The sequence below is a fragment of the Rissa tridactyla genome, chromosome 4, assembly GCF_028500815.1.
Source record: "Rissa tridactyla isolate bRisTri1 chromosome 4, bRisTri1.patW.cur.20221130, whole genome shotgun sequence".
Taxonomy (NCBI): domain Eukaryota; kingdom Metazoa; phylum Chordata; class Aves; order Charadriiformes; family Laridae; genus Rissa; species Rissa tridactyla.
Genome location: NC_071469.1, coordinates 73,426,828 through 73,444,378, shown reverse-complemented (window position 1 = coordinate 73,444,378; position 17,551 = coordinate 73,426,828). Strand labels below are relative to the sequence as shown.

The 17,551-nt window shown below is 47.2% G+C and overlaps 1 protein-coding gene across 5 annotated transcripts in view; it reads left to right on the top strand.

The window, feature by feature from the left end:
* PDPR (pyruvate dehydrogenase phosphatase regulatory subunit) overlaps positions 1 to 16,387 on the top strand; it is a 28,050-nt gene extending 11,663 nt beyond the window's left edge. For 4 of the 5 annotated variants that reach the window (XM_054199448.1, XM_054199447.1, XM_054199449.1 and 1 more), the window contains 9 exons: positions 1,491 to 1,615; positions 3,261 to 3,416; positions 3,526 to 3,659; positions 4,047 to 4,195; positions 5,526 to 5,638; positions 5,996 to 6,090; positions 6,747 to 6,836; positions 7,118 to 7,300; positions 8,156 to 16,387. In XM_054199448.1, the coding sequence (XP_054055423.1) occupies positions 1,491 to 1,615; positions 3,261 to 3,416; positions 3,526 to 3,659; positions 4,047 to 4,195; positions 5,526 to 5,638; positions 5,996 to 6,090; positions 6,747 to 6,836; positions 7,118 to 7,300; positions 8,156 to 8,560 (1,450 nt within the window). In that variant the 3' untranslated portion in view covers positions 8,561 to 16,387. The remainder of the gene's footprint in view (positions 1 to 1,490; positions 1,616 to 3,260; positions 3,417 to 3,525; positions 3,660 to 4,046; positions 4,196 to 5,525; positions 5,639 to 5,995; positions 6,091 to 6,746; positions 6,837 to 7,117; positions 7,301 to 8,155) is intronic. The other variant, XR_008466085.1, reaches the window with a different exon arrangement.
* Positions 16,388 to 17,551: the final 1,164 nt, after the last annotated feature.

Sequence of the window (17,551 nt, the reverse complement as noted above, 5' to 3'; positions counted from 1 at the left end):
AGATTCTTCTGTGTAGAATACGTTCTGGACAGTATTTATCACCTCTGCTCTGACAAAGACTCCTCTTCCCTTCCCAACTTGAGTGAAGGAGAGGAGCAGTTGCCGTGCTCTGAGTATGTTCTCCTGTATGTATTCCAAATCTGTGTTGGGCTCTCCTCCTGTCCTGCACACCTCTCCTCAGGCATCACATCTCAGTGATCAGCAGCCTGCTGGGTATCAAGTAAGCTTCCTTTGAGTTAACTGGTCTGATTTTTACATCTACCAGGAAGAGATAAAAGCTTAGCAAAGCATATATTCCCTTGTCTTCTGTACTCCAGGATCCCCTTTAATTCATTATGTGATTGAAGTCCTTAGATCGTTCAAGTTGACACAGCAGGGAATTTCTCTGAAAGCAGAGAGAATCTGATGCAGACGAAGCACTGCGTATGTGATGCCAGTGCTGCCAGTACTGGTAAAGACTGCTCACTGACTCATCCCAGTGAGCTTGGGATGGAATCGTTTCCCAGTAAAATCCAGTTCCTGTGTTAATGCAAATACTTTGACAGGCATATAAGTGCGATCCCAGCAGCTAAGCTGCTTGCAGAATGATCGTCACTCCCTCTGATTGCCGTTTGGTTTTGGCAACCCAGCATCCCTTCTGCCATACAGTCTTCTTAACAAGCTGCTCATTTTTCATGGCAGGTGTTAGTGTCTGCATTTGTCTCCACTAGTTGCTGTCCGTTGTCTAATTAACTCACCAGGGAAGCAACTCATGATTTTTTTTCCTTTGTCATGTAAGATATAGAGAATCCTTGCAGAGAGGTTCTCTAAGAATCAAAATAATTTCTGAAGGTGAAAGCACTGTTTGTCCGTTTGTTGCTACAGCCTCAAGATAAGCAGCTTAGCTTGCTAGTGTAACTGGTAATGATCAGTCTCAAACCCCTTCGTTTTTCTGTTTACTGACTGTGAACAGATCCTTCTGCTCTGCTTTGGTCTGAGCTGCCTTTGTCCTTTAGCTCTGGAGCATGCCTTCCTCCTTCACTGCTAGAAGTGTAGCTAAACATAACTTGGCTGGCACCTCGTGCTGAAATGAATGCTGTCACTGATGGTTTGTGGCTGAGCCGACACCAGGCACTGAACGATGACAACGCAGTCAGCCTCCTAACTCCAACCTAAACATACTCGGCTCCTCCTCCTCTAGCGTAGCCCAAGGACTTGACGCAGTGTCAGCCAGGCTACCTCTCCAAGCTCTGGCTTCGTTTATGTGCCCTTAACTTCCTGCTGCCCTGTATGTTTCATCCTAGTGGGAAATTAATGATTTGGAAATCCGGTGGATGGGTTTTATAAAGAGAAACCTTCCAGATTCTTTAGAACACCGTGTTAGTTGTCTTCTCTCTCCCTACTGCAAGAAGTTCTTGTCTCCAAATTGCCTTGCTTCTGACTTCAAAGCTAGGCTCTTTCCCTTAAGACGTTGGCTGATATCTCAAATCTTTCTTTCCTCATTCCATCAGGTACCTGGCAGAGTGGATGGTAAATGGGTATCCCTCAGAAAATGTCTGGCCTCTGGATCTAAAACGTTTTGGTACCCTTCAGAGCAGTCGCACTTTCCTCCGTCACCGTGTGATGGAAGTAATGCGTAAGTGAGATCTCTGCGTTCAGTGCTGGCCAGGATGTCCCACATTTTCCTCTTTGCTGCACTGTGGCTCCTCTCTCATCACTCTGAGAACCATTTTCCTCCCTCCTGGCCTCCTTTGTGGCAATACAGGCTCCTGCCAGGAGAAAGGAAAGAATGGGTTTGTTTTTTTTTTCTTCTGAACTTTTCTTAAAAAAATGCTGTTGGTACCGTGCTCTCTCCTATTTCTGTGCTACGCCTCTGGTATGGGGAAATTTGTGCATATATTTGTAGGACGCCAGCCTAATAAAACAATGCCAAGGTCTTAACTGGGAATATTACGCTGTCTCAAATGTTGTTACTCTTTGCACATCATTACAGTGTGGAAATACCATCAATTCCATCTTAGGAGTATGTGATCCAGTTATACTTGCATCATTCAGGAAGTCTTCCTAGACATATTCTGCTTTCTCCTGTCAGAATTTGCAATAAATACCTTGCAGAATAGACTTGAGATGTCATAGTTCCTGTCTAAAGCCATACTTAATTTCCTGCTATTGTTTGATTATCTGTCCCGAGATAATGAGGACGACTTCTTTTCAAGTTTCAAATAAAAGTGTGAAGTGTACAAGTTGCAAAACAGGAACGATTACTTGAATACCAAGTCTAAACTGAAAACATGTGTTTGGCTGAAAGCAGAAGAGTTGGGTGAACCTCTTAGCCCTGCTGTATCCAGGAAATAAAAACCTTATGCTTTGACTTCCTCCCAGCAAAATCACTATACTCTTGGCAGTATCCAGCAGTTGCTTTTCAATACAAATCTCAATTCTGATAGCTACAGAATCACTCTTAGTTTCTACAAGATAAGTACTGTATTCAGTTTCTGCGGTGTTAGGTTCCCATTCTAATCTATTTTCCCTCTACCCACTCTTTCAGGAGTACCAATACCAGATAATGCCAATTAAAATCATTAAATCATTAGCTCTGAGGCAAAACCGATCAAAGTGTTCATTAAGAAATATTCAGCTCATCTTCAGTTTTAAGCATTTATGACCTACGTAGAAACTTCACATTTATAAAGAAATATTCAAGCATCCTTTGAGTTATTACTCCCCGCTGGTAACCAGGGAGGGTGCTAAACGCTTATTAAGGTAACTTGTTTTCTAAGTAAGAATATTCTGTTTTGGCTGAAAAGGTGTAGGAGCCATTTGGAAAAGCTGCAATAATTAGAAAAGGCTGAACTGACAATATTTAAAAGGTAAATTGGATGATCCTCATAGCTGTGGGCTGCCTACCCCAGCATTACTATTGTCAAAATGATAAGTGGCTGATACAGTGCACTGTCAGGGAAGAATCATACGTAATTAATGCTAGTCAACATGACTTCCTGAAAAATAGAGAGGTGTTTGTTATCTTGACAGTATTGTCATGAGACCATACGTATCTATAAATATAGCCGTTCTGTGCAAATATTGTTACGCTGCTTTTGAATAGCTATAAACGGATCAAAATAGATTTGTTGATTTTCAAAAACAGAAAAGGAAGATCAGAACTGTTTGGAGGGAATTTCATTAATCGTTCAGGTATTAGTAAGTGTGTTTATTGATGATCTGGAAGAAAATTTTAAGTAATCACTTTGCCTAATGGCGCATCTTTGTGGCTGTTGCAGCCCTCATGTGTGATCTGAAAGTTCCCCGCTGGGATTTCCAGACCGGCAGACAGCTGCGAACTTCACCGCTGTACGATCGTCTGGATGCCCAGGGAGCGAGGTGGATGGAGAAGCATGGATTTGAGAGAGTCAAGTATTTTGTCCCACCTGGGAAAGGTGAGATCGTATTTTCCTCTGCCTACTGCATCCCTATTGGTCTGTGTAAGATCTTAGTTCATGAATTTTTACGTTTATGATTTGTCCTTTTGATTCTTCTTTACATTAGATCTGCTGGATTTGGATCAGAGCAAGACCTTTTACAAACCCGACTGGTTTGATATCGTGGGTTCCGAAGTCAAGTGCTGTAAGGAAGCAGTTTGTGTCATCGACATGTCGTCTTTTACCAAGTTTGAAATAAGCGTAAGTAGCTGGGAAGTGACAAAGCATCAGCCTGGTAAAGGTGGCCTTTAGTTTCTTATTGACTGCTTTTGCAAAATTCTGTCTGAGTGGAGATAGAGGAAGTCAAGCTGTGTGACCAAATTCAGGTTGTACCACGATATCTAGCATAGATTGCTTTTTTTTCTATGGAAGGCCCAGTTTAGAGAAATACCAGCTTAGTCTGTAAATAGAATTTGACCTCCGGCACTATGTCACCATTGTATCCTGTTACGCTTGAGACATCAGTGTCACCATCACTACGAATTGAAGGAATTTGGGCCAGGACGTTGACGGGATCTTCAGCTGCCCCAGTGGATTTGTGTTGCTCAGATAGCTTGTCTGACGTTCTCTCCCTTTCCATTCCCGTAGTCCACAGGAGACCAGGCCCTGGAGAGTCTGCAGTATCTCTTTTCAAATGACCTGGATGTGCCAGTTGGGCACGTTGTGCATACGGGCATGCTTAATGAGAAAGGAGGTTATGAGAATGACTGCAGCATAGCACGGCTGAGCAAACGCAGGTAGGTGTGCAGACACCGTCTTTATCCATCACCCTTCGGGTGTCACAGCCTTTCAGAACCTCTTAATGAAGATCATAAGCTTTTTTCCACCACTCTAAACTAAAAAGAAAAGTTGCAGTTCTCCACTTATATTCCTAAATCAGTAACCCAAACAAAAGGGAGCTCCTGAATTCATGAATGTTGGGGAAAATACGCCTTTTTCTGGGACTGCAGATGAACACAAAATGTTAGGCCTTCAGATGTTAAATTTCTCAATTGAAATACAAATTGTTTTTAGCAGTCATTAGAGTTTATTAATTTAGGTAATCATTTAAAGTACAAACCAAATGGTTCCTCATTGGCTCCTGACCAATCTCCTCACTGGTATTGCATGCTGAAAATACTAGTTTGTGATTATTTCAGCTTTCAGTGCAGTGTGGGTGCTCTAATTCTCAGCTCTGCAGTCCCTCATTCTTTTTTGTGCTCTCTGGTGCAAGCTGACACGATCACAGGATCTCGTCTTCAGACTCAACAGTTTGGTCTCTCTTTTGCTTTTAATAAATAAACTTTCTCATTTTTAAAAACTTCTTCATGGGCATGTGTCAGCTGAATGTTGGTTTTATTTCTCTGGACTGTTTTCTATGTGTGCTTTCATTGTACTGGTGTGAAAGCATTCTTCTTTGCTGCTCTTTCAGTTAGAAACAGCTTTTCTTTCTCTTCCTCTTCTGTCTGCATTCCCGTATTGCTGGAAAGTATTGTCCTTCTCTGTGTGAAACCAGTAGCTTTCCTCCTTGCCTAGTCGTTTCTGCAGATGTTATCTCTGTCAATAATGTACTTCAACTCGCGCTTTGGATGAAAGAGACTTAGACGACAAGTAGCTCATTTTCACATGTCAAGTGGAGTTCTGTTTTTGGAAACTGTTAATAATAACCACCATTGTGTGTGAAAAGCCTTTTGCTGAAACAAGAAATGGCTGTGTGAAGCGAGCACTCTTCTGACTGTCGGAGCAGACAGAATCACTGGTGGTGAAGAGCTGCACATACCTTCTGCAGAATGATTGTGACTTATGAGATATCTGTGAACTTTCTGTAGAACTGCCCGTGTTCCGCTTCCAGTCACTCCTTGTCACCAGCCTACTGCTAATGCCTGAAGACTGGGGTTTCTTGTCCTGACAGATGGCGATGGCATTGATCCAGAGACTTTAGCTGTGGTTTTCCCAAACCAGCTTGTTTTGGTCTCCCGTTAGCTTGGAAGCTGCTGAATGGCTCCAGTAGTTCGTGGACAAAGAATGAACCGAATCATCTTCTGGCTCTCCGTTCATTGTTTCTTGGGTTCAATTTGTCTGTTCCAGCTTCTTCATGATTTCCCCTACTGACCAACAAGTCCATTGCTGGGCCTGGCTGAAGAACCGCTTGCCCGATGACAGCAACCTGACCATGGAAGACGTGACCTGGAAGTACACGGGTAAGAAATCACTGAAAGCAGAGCTCCTTATTCAGCCTGGAATCCCAAATAGTGTCTTGTGCTGCATGCCAGTTGTTTAAGATGTCTGGAGCGGTGGCTGGGTCTCCTTTCCAAACAGTTGGATGAAACCAGCAATTCAGAGACTTCGTTTTAGCAAGCCGTGAGCTGGCAGACAGCTTTCCTTGCCTGTGGACTGTCAGGAGAGAGAGTTTAAAGACTCTTTTCTCCATTCTTAAATGTAAATGTACCTGTTAGTTCAATAAACACTAAGACTTCAGAAATTGGGGCATATGCAAGTTAAACACCAGGCAAGACCTCTCCAGTCTCATCCTAATATTGTTCTCTTCCCCTCTTCAGCTCTCAATCTGATCGGCCCTCGTGCTGTGGATGTCTTGTCAGAGTTGTCTTACGCCCCGATAACTCCAGAACACTTTCCCTCTCTCTTTTGCAAGGTGAGTGACCGTACTTCCTTCCTCCTCGCCCTGCTAGGTTTTTTGAAGCGTGTGTGGAAGCAGGGGAAGGATGATGTTTTGGGTAGTTGGAGGGAAGTTAGATGTACATAAAGATTTACTGAGCAGTTACTGAGCTAGGTTGGTAATGTACCCAACTAGGCTCGCTCTGTTAACTACTTCTCTTGGGCCTCTGCCTGCTAAATATATAGGCAAATATACAGATTTTTTTTCAATATTCCACTTGCTGTAGGCTCGGTGCCATTTGATATCTTGGCATATTTCATACAACCGGTTGTGAAGCTGTCAGTCAGAGGGGGGCTGGGATCGGTGTCTCAGGAGTCATTGTCTCCTGTCATGTTAAAAGGCTGAGCAGATAGCTGCCATTCAACCTCTGGTTTGTATCTAGAACACAAACCTTTCCTGACCTAGTTCCAAGGCTTACTGCCAAGCGTCACGAAGCGATCAAGAAGGCTGGATAATGTGGTATCACTATTTGAATTTTTAAATTTAAGCTCCTCACAAGTATGTGCCGGTGGTGAACTGCAGCGAGGAAGGGGAGAGGGCTGGCCAGGGTGGTTTGCGGTATGCGTTGCGCTCCCTCCGGATCTCTGTGCTGTGTTCCAGTTTGGATGATTTCACCCCCTCTGATTCTGCAGGAGATGAGTGTGGGCTACGCTAATGGCATCCGTGTGATGAGCATCACTCACACAGGGGAACCTGGATTCATGCTTTATATCCCCATAGAGGTAAGAGTACACTGGAGCCTTAGCTAATTAAAGCGGTTGCTTGCATGCATAATCAGAAGCACTTTCCGAGTTGACTCAGGGCAATGCTGTGTCTGGTCTGTACCATGTAAAAGCTGCCTGCAGGCACCAGGGGGAGTTTCCCTGCTTTGTATCTCATTCTAGTCGGGCAGACCTCTTGTGCTCCGGAGGCAGGGCCCAGGAACGTCCCTGGTGGTGGGTCAGGTGCTGTTGCTCTCCCCTGGTGCTTGTCGGCAGCTTTGTGTTGCCCCCTTCCTTTGCAGTACGCCCTTCACGTGTACAACGAGGTGATGAACATGGGACAGAAGTACGGGATTCGGAACGCCGGTTATTACGCGCTCCGCAGCCTGCGCATCGAGAAGTTCTTTGCCTTCTGGGGGCAAGATCTGGATGCCTTTACCACTCCTATGGAGTGTGGACGCGAGTTCCAGGTCAAGCTGGAAAAGGTACAGTGGAAAACCGAAATCACCTCCTGTAGTGGGGTCTGCTGTTGCAGCAGGGGTGGGTGGGAGAGCAGTACTGAAGGGAAAGGACTGCATCCAAGTGGCATCCAAGGGCTGCCACTTTGCCATCCAAGTGGGTAGATATATTGGGTTTTTGACGGAACCGTGTGCAGTTTGTATTGCAGTTCCGAAACGTTCACGTTTCTCCCAGCTGTTTTCCCAGTCTGATGAAGCAAAAGCCAGCCTGTGCACCAGGTGGCATTTAATGAAGTTAAATATGAGGATAGGTGCCAAGAACAGGTGTTCTCTGTTTTTACTAAAACAGGGCAGTCCTCTATTTTTATTAAAGCATAAAAGTGCATAAGAGTTAATCCTGTTTGTTGTGGTGGCAGGTGCCATCCATCTCTGTCACTTGCTTGTTGCCTTTTTTCTTGCATCTTTGCAGGAGCCAAAACAAATGCTTGTATGAAATAATTTAGAGAAGGGGATGTAGTGATTAGGAACACAAATTTTGTATGCTGTTACAGTTTCCCTCTGGTTTATAAAACATGGTAGACTTCCTGAACCAGAAAAATGGCAAAAAGTAGAATGATGACGTGTTTTCATTACAGTGAAAATTAGAATGGATTTTTTAAAAGCCCGCTTCACAAATATTTTTCTGTCTTTTGATGTCTGAGACAAGAAACATGACAGGAAAGCTTCTGTCTGAGCTGGGCTTCTTGCCTATAGAAGGAGCCTGTCTTGGGCATGAGTTGCAAGCTCAAATTCACCTTGTGTCGGTAAGCTTGTCTGCTGAAACTCAGCAGCTGCTGCAGTTCACGTTCCCTTCGTCAGCTGATACTTTCTTTTTCTCCCCAGGGAATGCAGTTTGTTGGCCAGGAAGCGCTGTTGGAACAGAAGCAGAACGGTGTGTACAAGCGCTTTACCATGTTCATTCTGGAGGACCATGACACAGATACGGACCTCTGGCCCTGGTGGGGGGAGCCCATTTTCCGCAACGGCCGCTACGTGGGCAAGACCACCAGCAGTGCCTACAGCTACAGCCTGGAGCGTCACGTCTGCCTCGGCTTTGTGCACCACTTCGACGAGAAGACAGGGGAAGAGCTGGTGGTGACGACTGACTTCATCAACCAGGGCGAGTACGAGATCGGCATTGCTGGGCAGCGCTTCCAGGCCAAAGCCAAGCTCTACCCCTTCAGCTCCCTCTTCACGCACCGTCGCCGCAAGGATGAGGTGGAACTGAGTGGCTACCAGAGGGAGTAGCGCTGACTAGGCCTCACCCGCTCCTTTTCCCAAGCTGGAGTCTTCTCCCACCATCTTCCAATCCTTTCTTCTCACCCCGTATATTTCTTTCTTTCCTTTTCTTGTCTTGCAACTTTTAAACTTTTTCCAGTGTGTTACATTTTGTATATTTTAAAACTTTAATTTTCAAGCGTTCCCCCATCCTGTCTGTCTCCCTCCTTCAACCCCTTTGCTTGCCAGGCTCCCCCGTGCCCCAGTGGATGAAGCGCAGTGCTGAGCGTGCATCCAGAAGTCGGTGGGAAGCCTGCGTAGGAGCGAACCCCACCATGGCGAGGGGAAGGGTTTGGGTGAAGCCCTGAGGACTTACACCCTTCCTCTCCAGCGTAAGGCATGGGACAGCAGGGATTTGCTGCCTGTGGTTCAGACGAAGGCTGTGACCTCACCCCGCTCTTTTCATACCACATTGTAGAGGGATTGATGCGCCAATGCCCGCAGCAATAGAGCCATCAGCTACCTCACCGGCACGAGACATAGCCTTGTGTGAGCAGCACCGAGAGACGGGTTTTGATGTAGTCCAGCCTGTCACTGCCCCTGTTTGCCCACTATTTTTCTCCCTAACATGGAGTCAAGTAGATTTAATCGTCAGATCATTGAGATGACAGTAGCGCTGGTAAGTTTGGTGTTGTTGGGATTGGATTTTTTGCGTGGGGTCACTGAAACTAAAAGGCCTTCTATAAATGTAATTGAAGATGAACATGTGTGTTTCACTTCTGTAAAGGAATGGGATTTGGTGGGGTTTTTTATCAGCAAAAATACTGATTTCTAACAAGGACAGGTGTTAATGTTTAATGTTAATAGCAGCGTTGAAATGCTGCTGCTGTTTCAGCTGCACAGTGTACAGTCTCTTTGGGGATTTTCTTTCACTTTCCTTTGTTCGTGTGACTTGGTGAAGGTGGTCTGGCAAGGTTCATGTAAAACTTGTGGTGGTTTGGGGAACTCGAGCAGCAGGAGGGGACAACATCTTGTGTTTTTAGCTGCCTGTGGTTATTTTGAAATTAGAGGAAAAGACCCAGCATTTGTCTCACCTGTGGTGCTGGCGGTATCGCAAGAAACACTGGGTTTTCTTCTGGCGGAGAGAGAGAGCGCATCTCAGCAGGTCCTGCCAGACTTGAGAAGTTGTCTTCTGTTTTCCTCCTCAAATCTGTTGCACTTCTTACTTCTCTCTCTTGGTAGTACCTCAGCTGAAGGAACTGGCTAGAGAGAGTGTAGGGATTGTGGCAATGGGATTGTAATTTGCTTTCCTTCAGCAAATCTCTTTGCCATCGTGCTCCTCACGCAAACACTTCAAACAGTGCAGCTGGGATTCGCCCCTTCTTCCTGTGGCAAAATACACCTATCCGGACAGTGGTGGTAAATGGTGAAGAAGGGGGGGGATGCTGAATTGCACGCATTTATATCTTCTTTTTCTTCTTCCCATTGTGAGCACAATCAAAAGCAAAGATTCTCTTTTATTTACTTGGAAAACATCTGTGAAACGTTTTCCATGCCTCTGCCACCTGCATACTCGTTATGGTCTTTCTGCTCCAGCATCTTTCTGGAGTTCAGGCACAACCTTGCACTGATGCCTGTCAGCCACGATGAACACTTTCTCTGTGATCTAGAACACTTTTTTGGGCACTTTCTTTTCCAGTTAAATGGCGAGCATCAGTAGTGTAAATATGAGCTCATAACCGTGCCTGGGTCTTGTCTGAAGTTTGCTTTCTGCTATTTTAGTTGCTTCAGGTCACACCTTCAATCGAGTCTGTGGTCTGCCAGTTCATGATCCATGTGTTCTCAGCACGCAAAAGGAGTCGGATGGCCCTGAGGCAGCAAAGGTGAAAGTCCAAAACCTTTACACCTTAAAACAGGTTGTCAGAGCAAGATATAGAAGCTGCGAAACCTAAGAGAGTCAGGAAAGGGTGTAAGAGAAGTAAGGATTTGAGCATGTGGTGTAGTAGGTTGCACGTTGATGTCACTTCTTTGAGCATGCTCTTCTTTCTGAACGGTGAATTCCGTTGCAGTGTGTCACCTCTTCAAGGATTTCAGTCTTTCTTTCAAATTGACATGCAGAAATTCCCCAGTCTCTGAAATGCAGTGGCCATAGTAGGGACAGCTTTTTGGGATCTCACAGCTGAGATTACCCTCCGTGGCTGTTGAAGGCGGAGATTGTAATTTATTCCAAGTTCCTCTCTTATTGCTCTCCGAATTAAAACTTAGCCCGGTGTATGAGGATTAATTGCTTAAATGAAAGGTTCATAAGGCATCTAATAGCAGTTTAAAATCCAATCACTTCTTGCGTGTCTTTCCCATGTAGAGGGATGCTGCGATCCCACTATTCCCATGCTGGATGTGCGTGCCAAGGAGGACCTTGGTCCCTCTGTTGGTTTTATGGGGTGTTGCTGTGCCTTCCTTGTCCAGGGAGACAGACGTTCAACCAAAGAAAGAGTTTTGTATGTGGTACTTGGGATGTGTCTTAGAGCAGCCCTTCTGATTAGGGTTTATTGACTGTTTGTTGTCACTGGTGATGCAAGGTACTTCAGGAGAAAACAAAGTACACAGCTGAGGTGAGCTAAAGTACTTAACACAATTCCTGAAGAGAGGTTTTTATCTCAAACCATTCAGTTTGTTCTCTGCAGAGTTAGAACTAGTTAAGACCACCCTAGAAAGTCGGCTGCATGCTGTCCTCGACCAACCACTCGTTCCTGAAGTAGCATTTAAGTTGCAGCCAGATTATATTCTTCCGCCTGATCATTTTTTCTTTTCCCTAATTTGTAGGAGCCTGTTAGTTCCACAGACAACTTGTGGTACGAGTGTCTCTTCCCACAGCAGTTCTGACAGTAAAACTGTGTTTTATGAGCCACCCTTGTCATTATGTCTGCTTAGTTATGTCTAGGTCTATTGACTTTTCAGTACCAAAAACAGAGAGTGAAAATAATTTCCCATCACGTCGATAGACATAGCAACGCGTTCTGTGATGTTATGTTTGCTGGTTGAGACTTAGAGATAGGTGGCTTGATAATTGTCAGTCTTGCAGCTCTGGCTTTCCCTGCCATGAATTCTGATTCTTGTTTTAGATCCGAACCTGTAGTCTTCTGCTGCTGTTCAAACTTAGTCGATTTAATTTCTGGCAGCTATTTTTAACCTTAGAATGTTGAAGAATAGTTCGCCTTCACCAACTTGAATACCGTGTGTTTTAAAATAGTGGTAGATACTGAGACTGAGGAAGGTCCTTCCAGTGTCATGTTTTCTTCCAGAGGTATTAAACGGTGATGTAAGACTCTAATCCCTTTATCTGATGACTGAAAGTAGAGTGCCTAAAAAAAGAACAACAAAATCAGTTGCCACCTTTAGTACACCTTCAAATTAGAAAATTAGAAATCGGATCTTGGAAGCTGCGGACTTTTTTTTAAGGATTCTCATCCTTAAAACTGCCTTAAAATGCATTCTGCTGAGAAAGGCGGTTCGTTCTCTTGTGGCGCGGTAGAGACTGTGAACCTTGGGTGGGAAATACTGAAATAGCATCCCCCTCCTCTGCAGCGAAGCGGGGTCACGGCCTCCTTCTGCGCTCCTGCACCTCGCACGGGGGTGTTACCGATTCTCCGAGCCTTGCTTTCCAGACTGGGAAGAGTCCCGTAGGTTTTGCTCTTACAGGCAACTTTGCGAGAGAACCACTCGAAGGAAAGCTAACTGGAGCTCGGTGTGAGAAAATCATTTATCTCTTTGGCTAAAATAGGTTGAGCATAACCCATTTTAGGATAAACTTATTACCCATCAGTGACAAGTGTTAAGGAAAGCGTGGCCTGTGGGAAGATACGCGGCTGTGGGTGGCGTGCGCTTGGCACTCATGGGATTCTGTTTTCTTCCCCCAGAAATCAGCGTCTCGGTGGGTTTGCTGGCATGGGGGTGGCGAATCCGTCTCCACGTACAGCGTTCCTGTACGCTGGGAAGGGCTGGCTTGCCCCAGGGTCGTCCGCGGAGTAGTGTGGGGACCTGTGTGGGAGGTGGCACCTGCTGGGCAGCCTCTTCCATTACATGATTTTGTTCCAGAGGTGTTACGGTGGGTTACCCTTGTTGCATCCTTTCTGAAGTTCTTGTGTTTTATCCTTGAACAAGTGCTGAAAGGCTTGAATAAAAATGGTATTAGAGAAGGAGGACTTTATTGTTCATATTTAACAATCTGAGGATACAATTAAAGCTATTAGGAGTGATGTTTTCTGTTTCAGGAGGATGTGTTGCAGTGATTTTCGCATCTGTCTTTGCCAGGCTTACTTGTTTCTTGTTTTCTCTCACTTGTTTTCTTCGTCTGACTCCAGTGTCGGGATTTGATGTGCCTTGTTGGACAGTTTCTTCTTATTATTTTGTGGCAAAGAAGGGAGGCTCTGTGAAACTTCACTGCATCTCCAAGTCTCGGTGAAAGCCTGGATTTCCTCCTTTCTGCTCTTGCATTCAGGCTGCCACCGATCACGTTGCTGTTCCTGCAACACCTCCACATCCAGCCTGTGCTGCTGTAGGACCTCTCCGGCACGAGATTCTTCTCTTTGTTCTACCCGGTGCTTCATCCTCGGAGCCAGGTTGGCTCTAGGTCTGTCTCTTTGCGTTGATTTAAGCTTTTCGGCTTTTAGATGGTGCAGATAGTGACATCTGAACTCCCAGGGGATTTGTGGCCGCTGTATAATCCATCATTTAACACTCCCTCTTTCTGCACCAGGATTTTCTCACTGTCCTTAACGCTTCCCTGATCTCCTTCCTCAGGCGACGGAGCATGTTAGTTCCTTTTGCCCATCAGAGAGCAAGGATGGCGAAATAAAAACTGGCAAGGGGCTGGCAGGGCGGCTGAGCTGAGGGTGGAAGGAGAGGCGTGATTGCAGTTTTGTCCTTTGCCCATTACTTAATTGCGTGAACTCAGCCTTGGAGAGGTGATCGGCCCTGATTCCCAGCTCCGGCAGCACCTTCCTCTGTACCTTAGAGCCGAGTGACAGCAGTGGCTCTGGGCGGAATCGGGACAGCGTTATCGAGGAGGCGAGAGCAGTGGTGACACTCGTTTTCCGACACGCCTTTCCATCTCTCATGTCTCGTTGGGGTGAAGGAAACGGTGCCGCAGGGAGGAGGCGGGGAATAAGGGAGGAGGCGGTGAGCCCCACGTTGCTCCAAGCGCTTGTTCCTGGCACGTTCTTCCAGGTGTTGCCTAACTAAAGGCATCACTAACCTTGTCCTTCCGCCACAGTCTAGCCAAAATGGTCACATTTTGGGAAGAAATCTATGAAAACACGGTAGTTTTGATGTTTGGCGGGGGCGGGGGGGGGGAAGATGCTTGCAACGGCAGAAGTCGCTCTTATTTCAAACAGAACACTTATCTGCTGCTAACGTCCAGCAAAACCTTCGCAACCTTCAGATTTGTCTTCCCAAACGATTTTATTATAATGCTTGGTCGGGTTAGTTTCCGTCCATTTCATGATGCTTTTCTGTTTTAATCTACCTTTTCCTTAGCTGATTGTTTGGATTTTTATTTGTAAGGAAAGCAAAAAAAAAAAAAAGCATTCAGTCAGGGGAAGAGGACTTGGGGAAGGAGTGGGTTCATGTCATCAGATGACTTCAAGCAGCCTCCTAAAAGCATTTGGAAATTTTCTCTGCACTTTAAACTTCCCTTAAATGTTACGGTTGTAGCCTGCCGCTAGCCCTCGGCAAGAGCAGACTTTGCGCTTGAGGAACAAAAAAAAAAAACAAACACTTTAAATATTTGTAAAATGCCTTAAAGCTTTAGGTGAGGTATTTGGGCACTGATGGTGTGCCTGCCATTTGATTTTTCTTCCTGGAAAGCTGGTGCTGAGCGCGCAAGGTGGACACAAACGTCAGCAGATATTTTTGAGCGAGCCCTAGGGATGGGGGAAGCTGCTGTTGCTGCTGACTCAGGCTGGAAATTTTGTTGAGCGAAATGAAACGAGCTTGGGAGCTCTTGTGTCTGTCCCGCTGTCTGCGCTGCCACCTTCCCTTTTCTTACCCCCCCCCGAAATGGATTTATTCGCTATATTGCTCCTGCTGTAATGGCTTTTCTTCTTTCTTTAAAGAAGCCTGGGCTGGTGGAGAGTACTCTGTGAGCGTCCCGTTGCATTAAAGGAAACAAAATTCCCCGCTTGAGCGCTTCCCTGCTCTACTAGCTGCCGTTTGCCGGCAGGAGCCGGGAGAAGTGGGAGCGGAGGGGATCTGCTGCTGCCCGTAACGTTTGTGGAGACGGCTCGGAGACTTCTCATCGCCCGTTTGTCTCCAAGCTCTCCTGGATTTCCCCGTGTCAGGCTGGCGGCTGCGTTACGGCACAAAACAAAGCGCTGCTTTGCAGGTGTGGCACGCTGCGCTGGTTTACTTTGTTTGGAGATATTGCCTGTTTGGAATAAGGTGTCTCCCTGGAGTGGTAAATTATAATGAAAGAGGCACCGGAGAAAAGTGTTCACATGAATATTTATTGATTTGTCAATGCCGGTAGCAGCCGATCTTCCCGCGCGGACGCTTGACGCCCGTTACAAGCAGAGCGGGTACCTGGGAGTTGTCAGCGCCGTCCCAGCGAGGGCGTGATCCATTTTGTGTGTGCGGAGAAAAGTCCTGCGCCGTCGCCGTTCACCACAGCGCCCCTGAGGTTTCTTCCACGCTACAAACGCTTGTCCCATAGTGGGACAGGTTTCACTTACACCCTTCTTCCAGTAGAATCAGAGGCAGGCTAACGTCCCTGCAGTCCTGACCACCGGGTTCTCCTGCGCCTCGTGGTCAGGCTTGTGGCAGGGCACGTCCCTGCTTGGTAGGTGCTTCTGCCGGAGGAGCGACCCAAACCGTGCCTGGGGGAAAGGAGCGCGTCTGCGCCGTGAGTGCGGTTGTTTCCAGGCAGCTGGCCCACGGTAGCGTCTCCTGCATCCTCGGGAAGGATTGGGGAAAGCCCTTTCTGGCCCAGATCAACCCCTTGCCACCGCTCCTGAGACAACGTGCTTTCTCTCTGCCACTTTCCGCTCTGTCCTACCTGTGCTCCCGCCGTCGCTGGTTTTAGAGGAGACCTGGGCTCGGTGGGAGAAGGACTCCCGGCTGCTTGGACAGGTACCCAGAGCAGGTCTGAGCAGAGACTGCCATCTTGTGAACTGCGCCAGTACGTCCCTTCTTCACCGTCGCTTCTGGTTATCAGGTGTACCAAGTTACTTCTCCAAAGCCCCTTCGTGCTTTTATCAGTCTCCTGAGACCAGATTTTAAAGGACTGGGGGGACGTCGGAAGTGTGCTAATGCGGAAATTTTAAGAACAACTGAAGTGTGAACCTGTGAAAACTATTTCTTTTTTTTTCTAGTGCCTTATGCTTGTGAATGTCGTGGGGTGGAGGTAGCTGAGGTGGGACAGAGCAAGGAGCGACTTCAGTGGGTGCTTCCCCGTCCACTCCGGCCATCTCCCTCTCCCCTGGCAGGGTCTCGCCCCAGCATCTCGAGCAGCGCAGGGGCGATGCTTTCTAATTAATCCCTTTGGGCTCCGGGGTTGTAGATGTGTCAAACTGCAAAACCTCACGGTGGGTGGCCTGCTTCTGAGCGGAGTGGTGCTCTCGCCTCCGCCGCTTTTGGATCCCCGAGGGTTTTAGGAGGGACAAAGCTGCTCCGATTGCTGGACCCCGTGGTGGAGCACGTGGGCGGTTGTCCCCAAGCGCACAAGTCGGGATGAGTTTGCTGCTCTCCACTGAGGCCATGTTGTTACGTATGCTGTATTTATACCGTGCTTCATTTCATTTAACGTTTTGGTTGGCTTAAATGTTGCTAGGTTTGTATATTAATAAAGAGGCATTTTAACTACTCCCGAATTTGGCGGTTTGTTACGCAAGAGTGTGTCCTTGCTTATCCAAACCTGCTTATCTGGATGGATCCCGCAGGGATGCTGGGCCCATTGCAGGGTCCAGCCTTTAGCGGTGGGAGCTGGGAGCTGGATCAAGCTGGGGTCATCACCTCGGGGAAAGTCATTTCCCTGCCCGTGTCTGCACCCGCTTTCAAAATCACGTCCTCCAAGAGTTTGTCCATGTCGTTCCCTGTGCCCGTGGCGGGAGCTCAGGGCCATGGGCCGTGTGGGACCGGAGCCTCTTCTTTAGGCTCCAGGGGTGGCCGGGGGGGCTGTAGGGGATGCGCCGCAGGGTCTGGGGGAGCAACACCGTCACCCAAGGGCGGCTCTGGCTGCAGGGGGCTGTCGGGGCTCTGCCGCCAGGCACCCGGGGCAGCGCGGGACCGGGCTGGGATCCTGCGCCAGCGGAGAGTGGACGGGTGGTAATCACAGCCCGGGGCTGGTGTCCTGCACGGCTCAACACGGGAGGGAGAGGAGAGGGAAGGGGAGGGAGAGGAAGATGGAGAGGGAAGGGGAGAGGGAAGGGGAAGGAGAGGAGAGAGGAAGAGGGAAGGGGAAAGAGAGGAAGAGGAGGCAAGAGAGGGAAAGGGAAGGAGAGGAGATGGGGAAGGAGAGGAATAGGGAGAGGGAAGGGGAAAGAGAGGAAGAGGAGGCAAGAGAGAGGGAGAGGAGGAGGGGAAAGAGGGAAAGGGAAGGGGAAAGAGAAGAAGAGGAGGCAAGAGAAGGAATAGATATTGGAAGATTAGAGAAGGATTAGGTATTAGGAAGAATTACTTTACTGAAAGAGTGGTCAGGCACTGGAACAGGCTGCCCAGGGAGGTGGTGGAGTCACCATCCCTGGAGGTATTTAAGAAACGTGTAGACATGGCTCTTCAGGGCATGCTCTAGTGCCCGAGATTATTGGTTTGTGGTGGGGTGTTGTGTGGGGGGCTGTGGGTGTGGAGTTTAGTAGGTGGGTGCTTTTTTTTTTTTTGTGGTTTGTTTGTTTTTGTTTTTTTTTTTTTTAATGTGGTTGGACTCGATGATCTCAGAGGTCCCTTCCAACCACTAAGATTCCGTGATTCTGTGAAAGGGAAGGAGAGGAGGAGGGGAAGGAGAGGAACAGGGAGAGGGAAGGAGAGAGA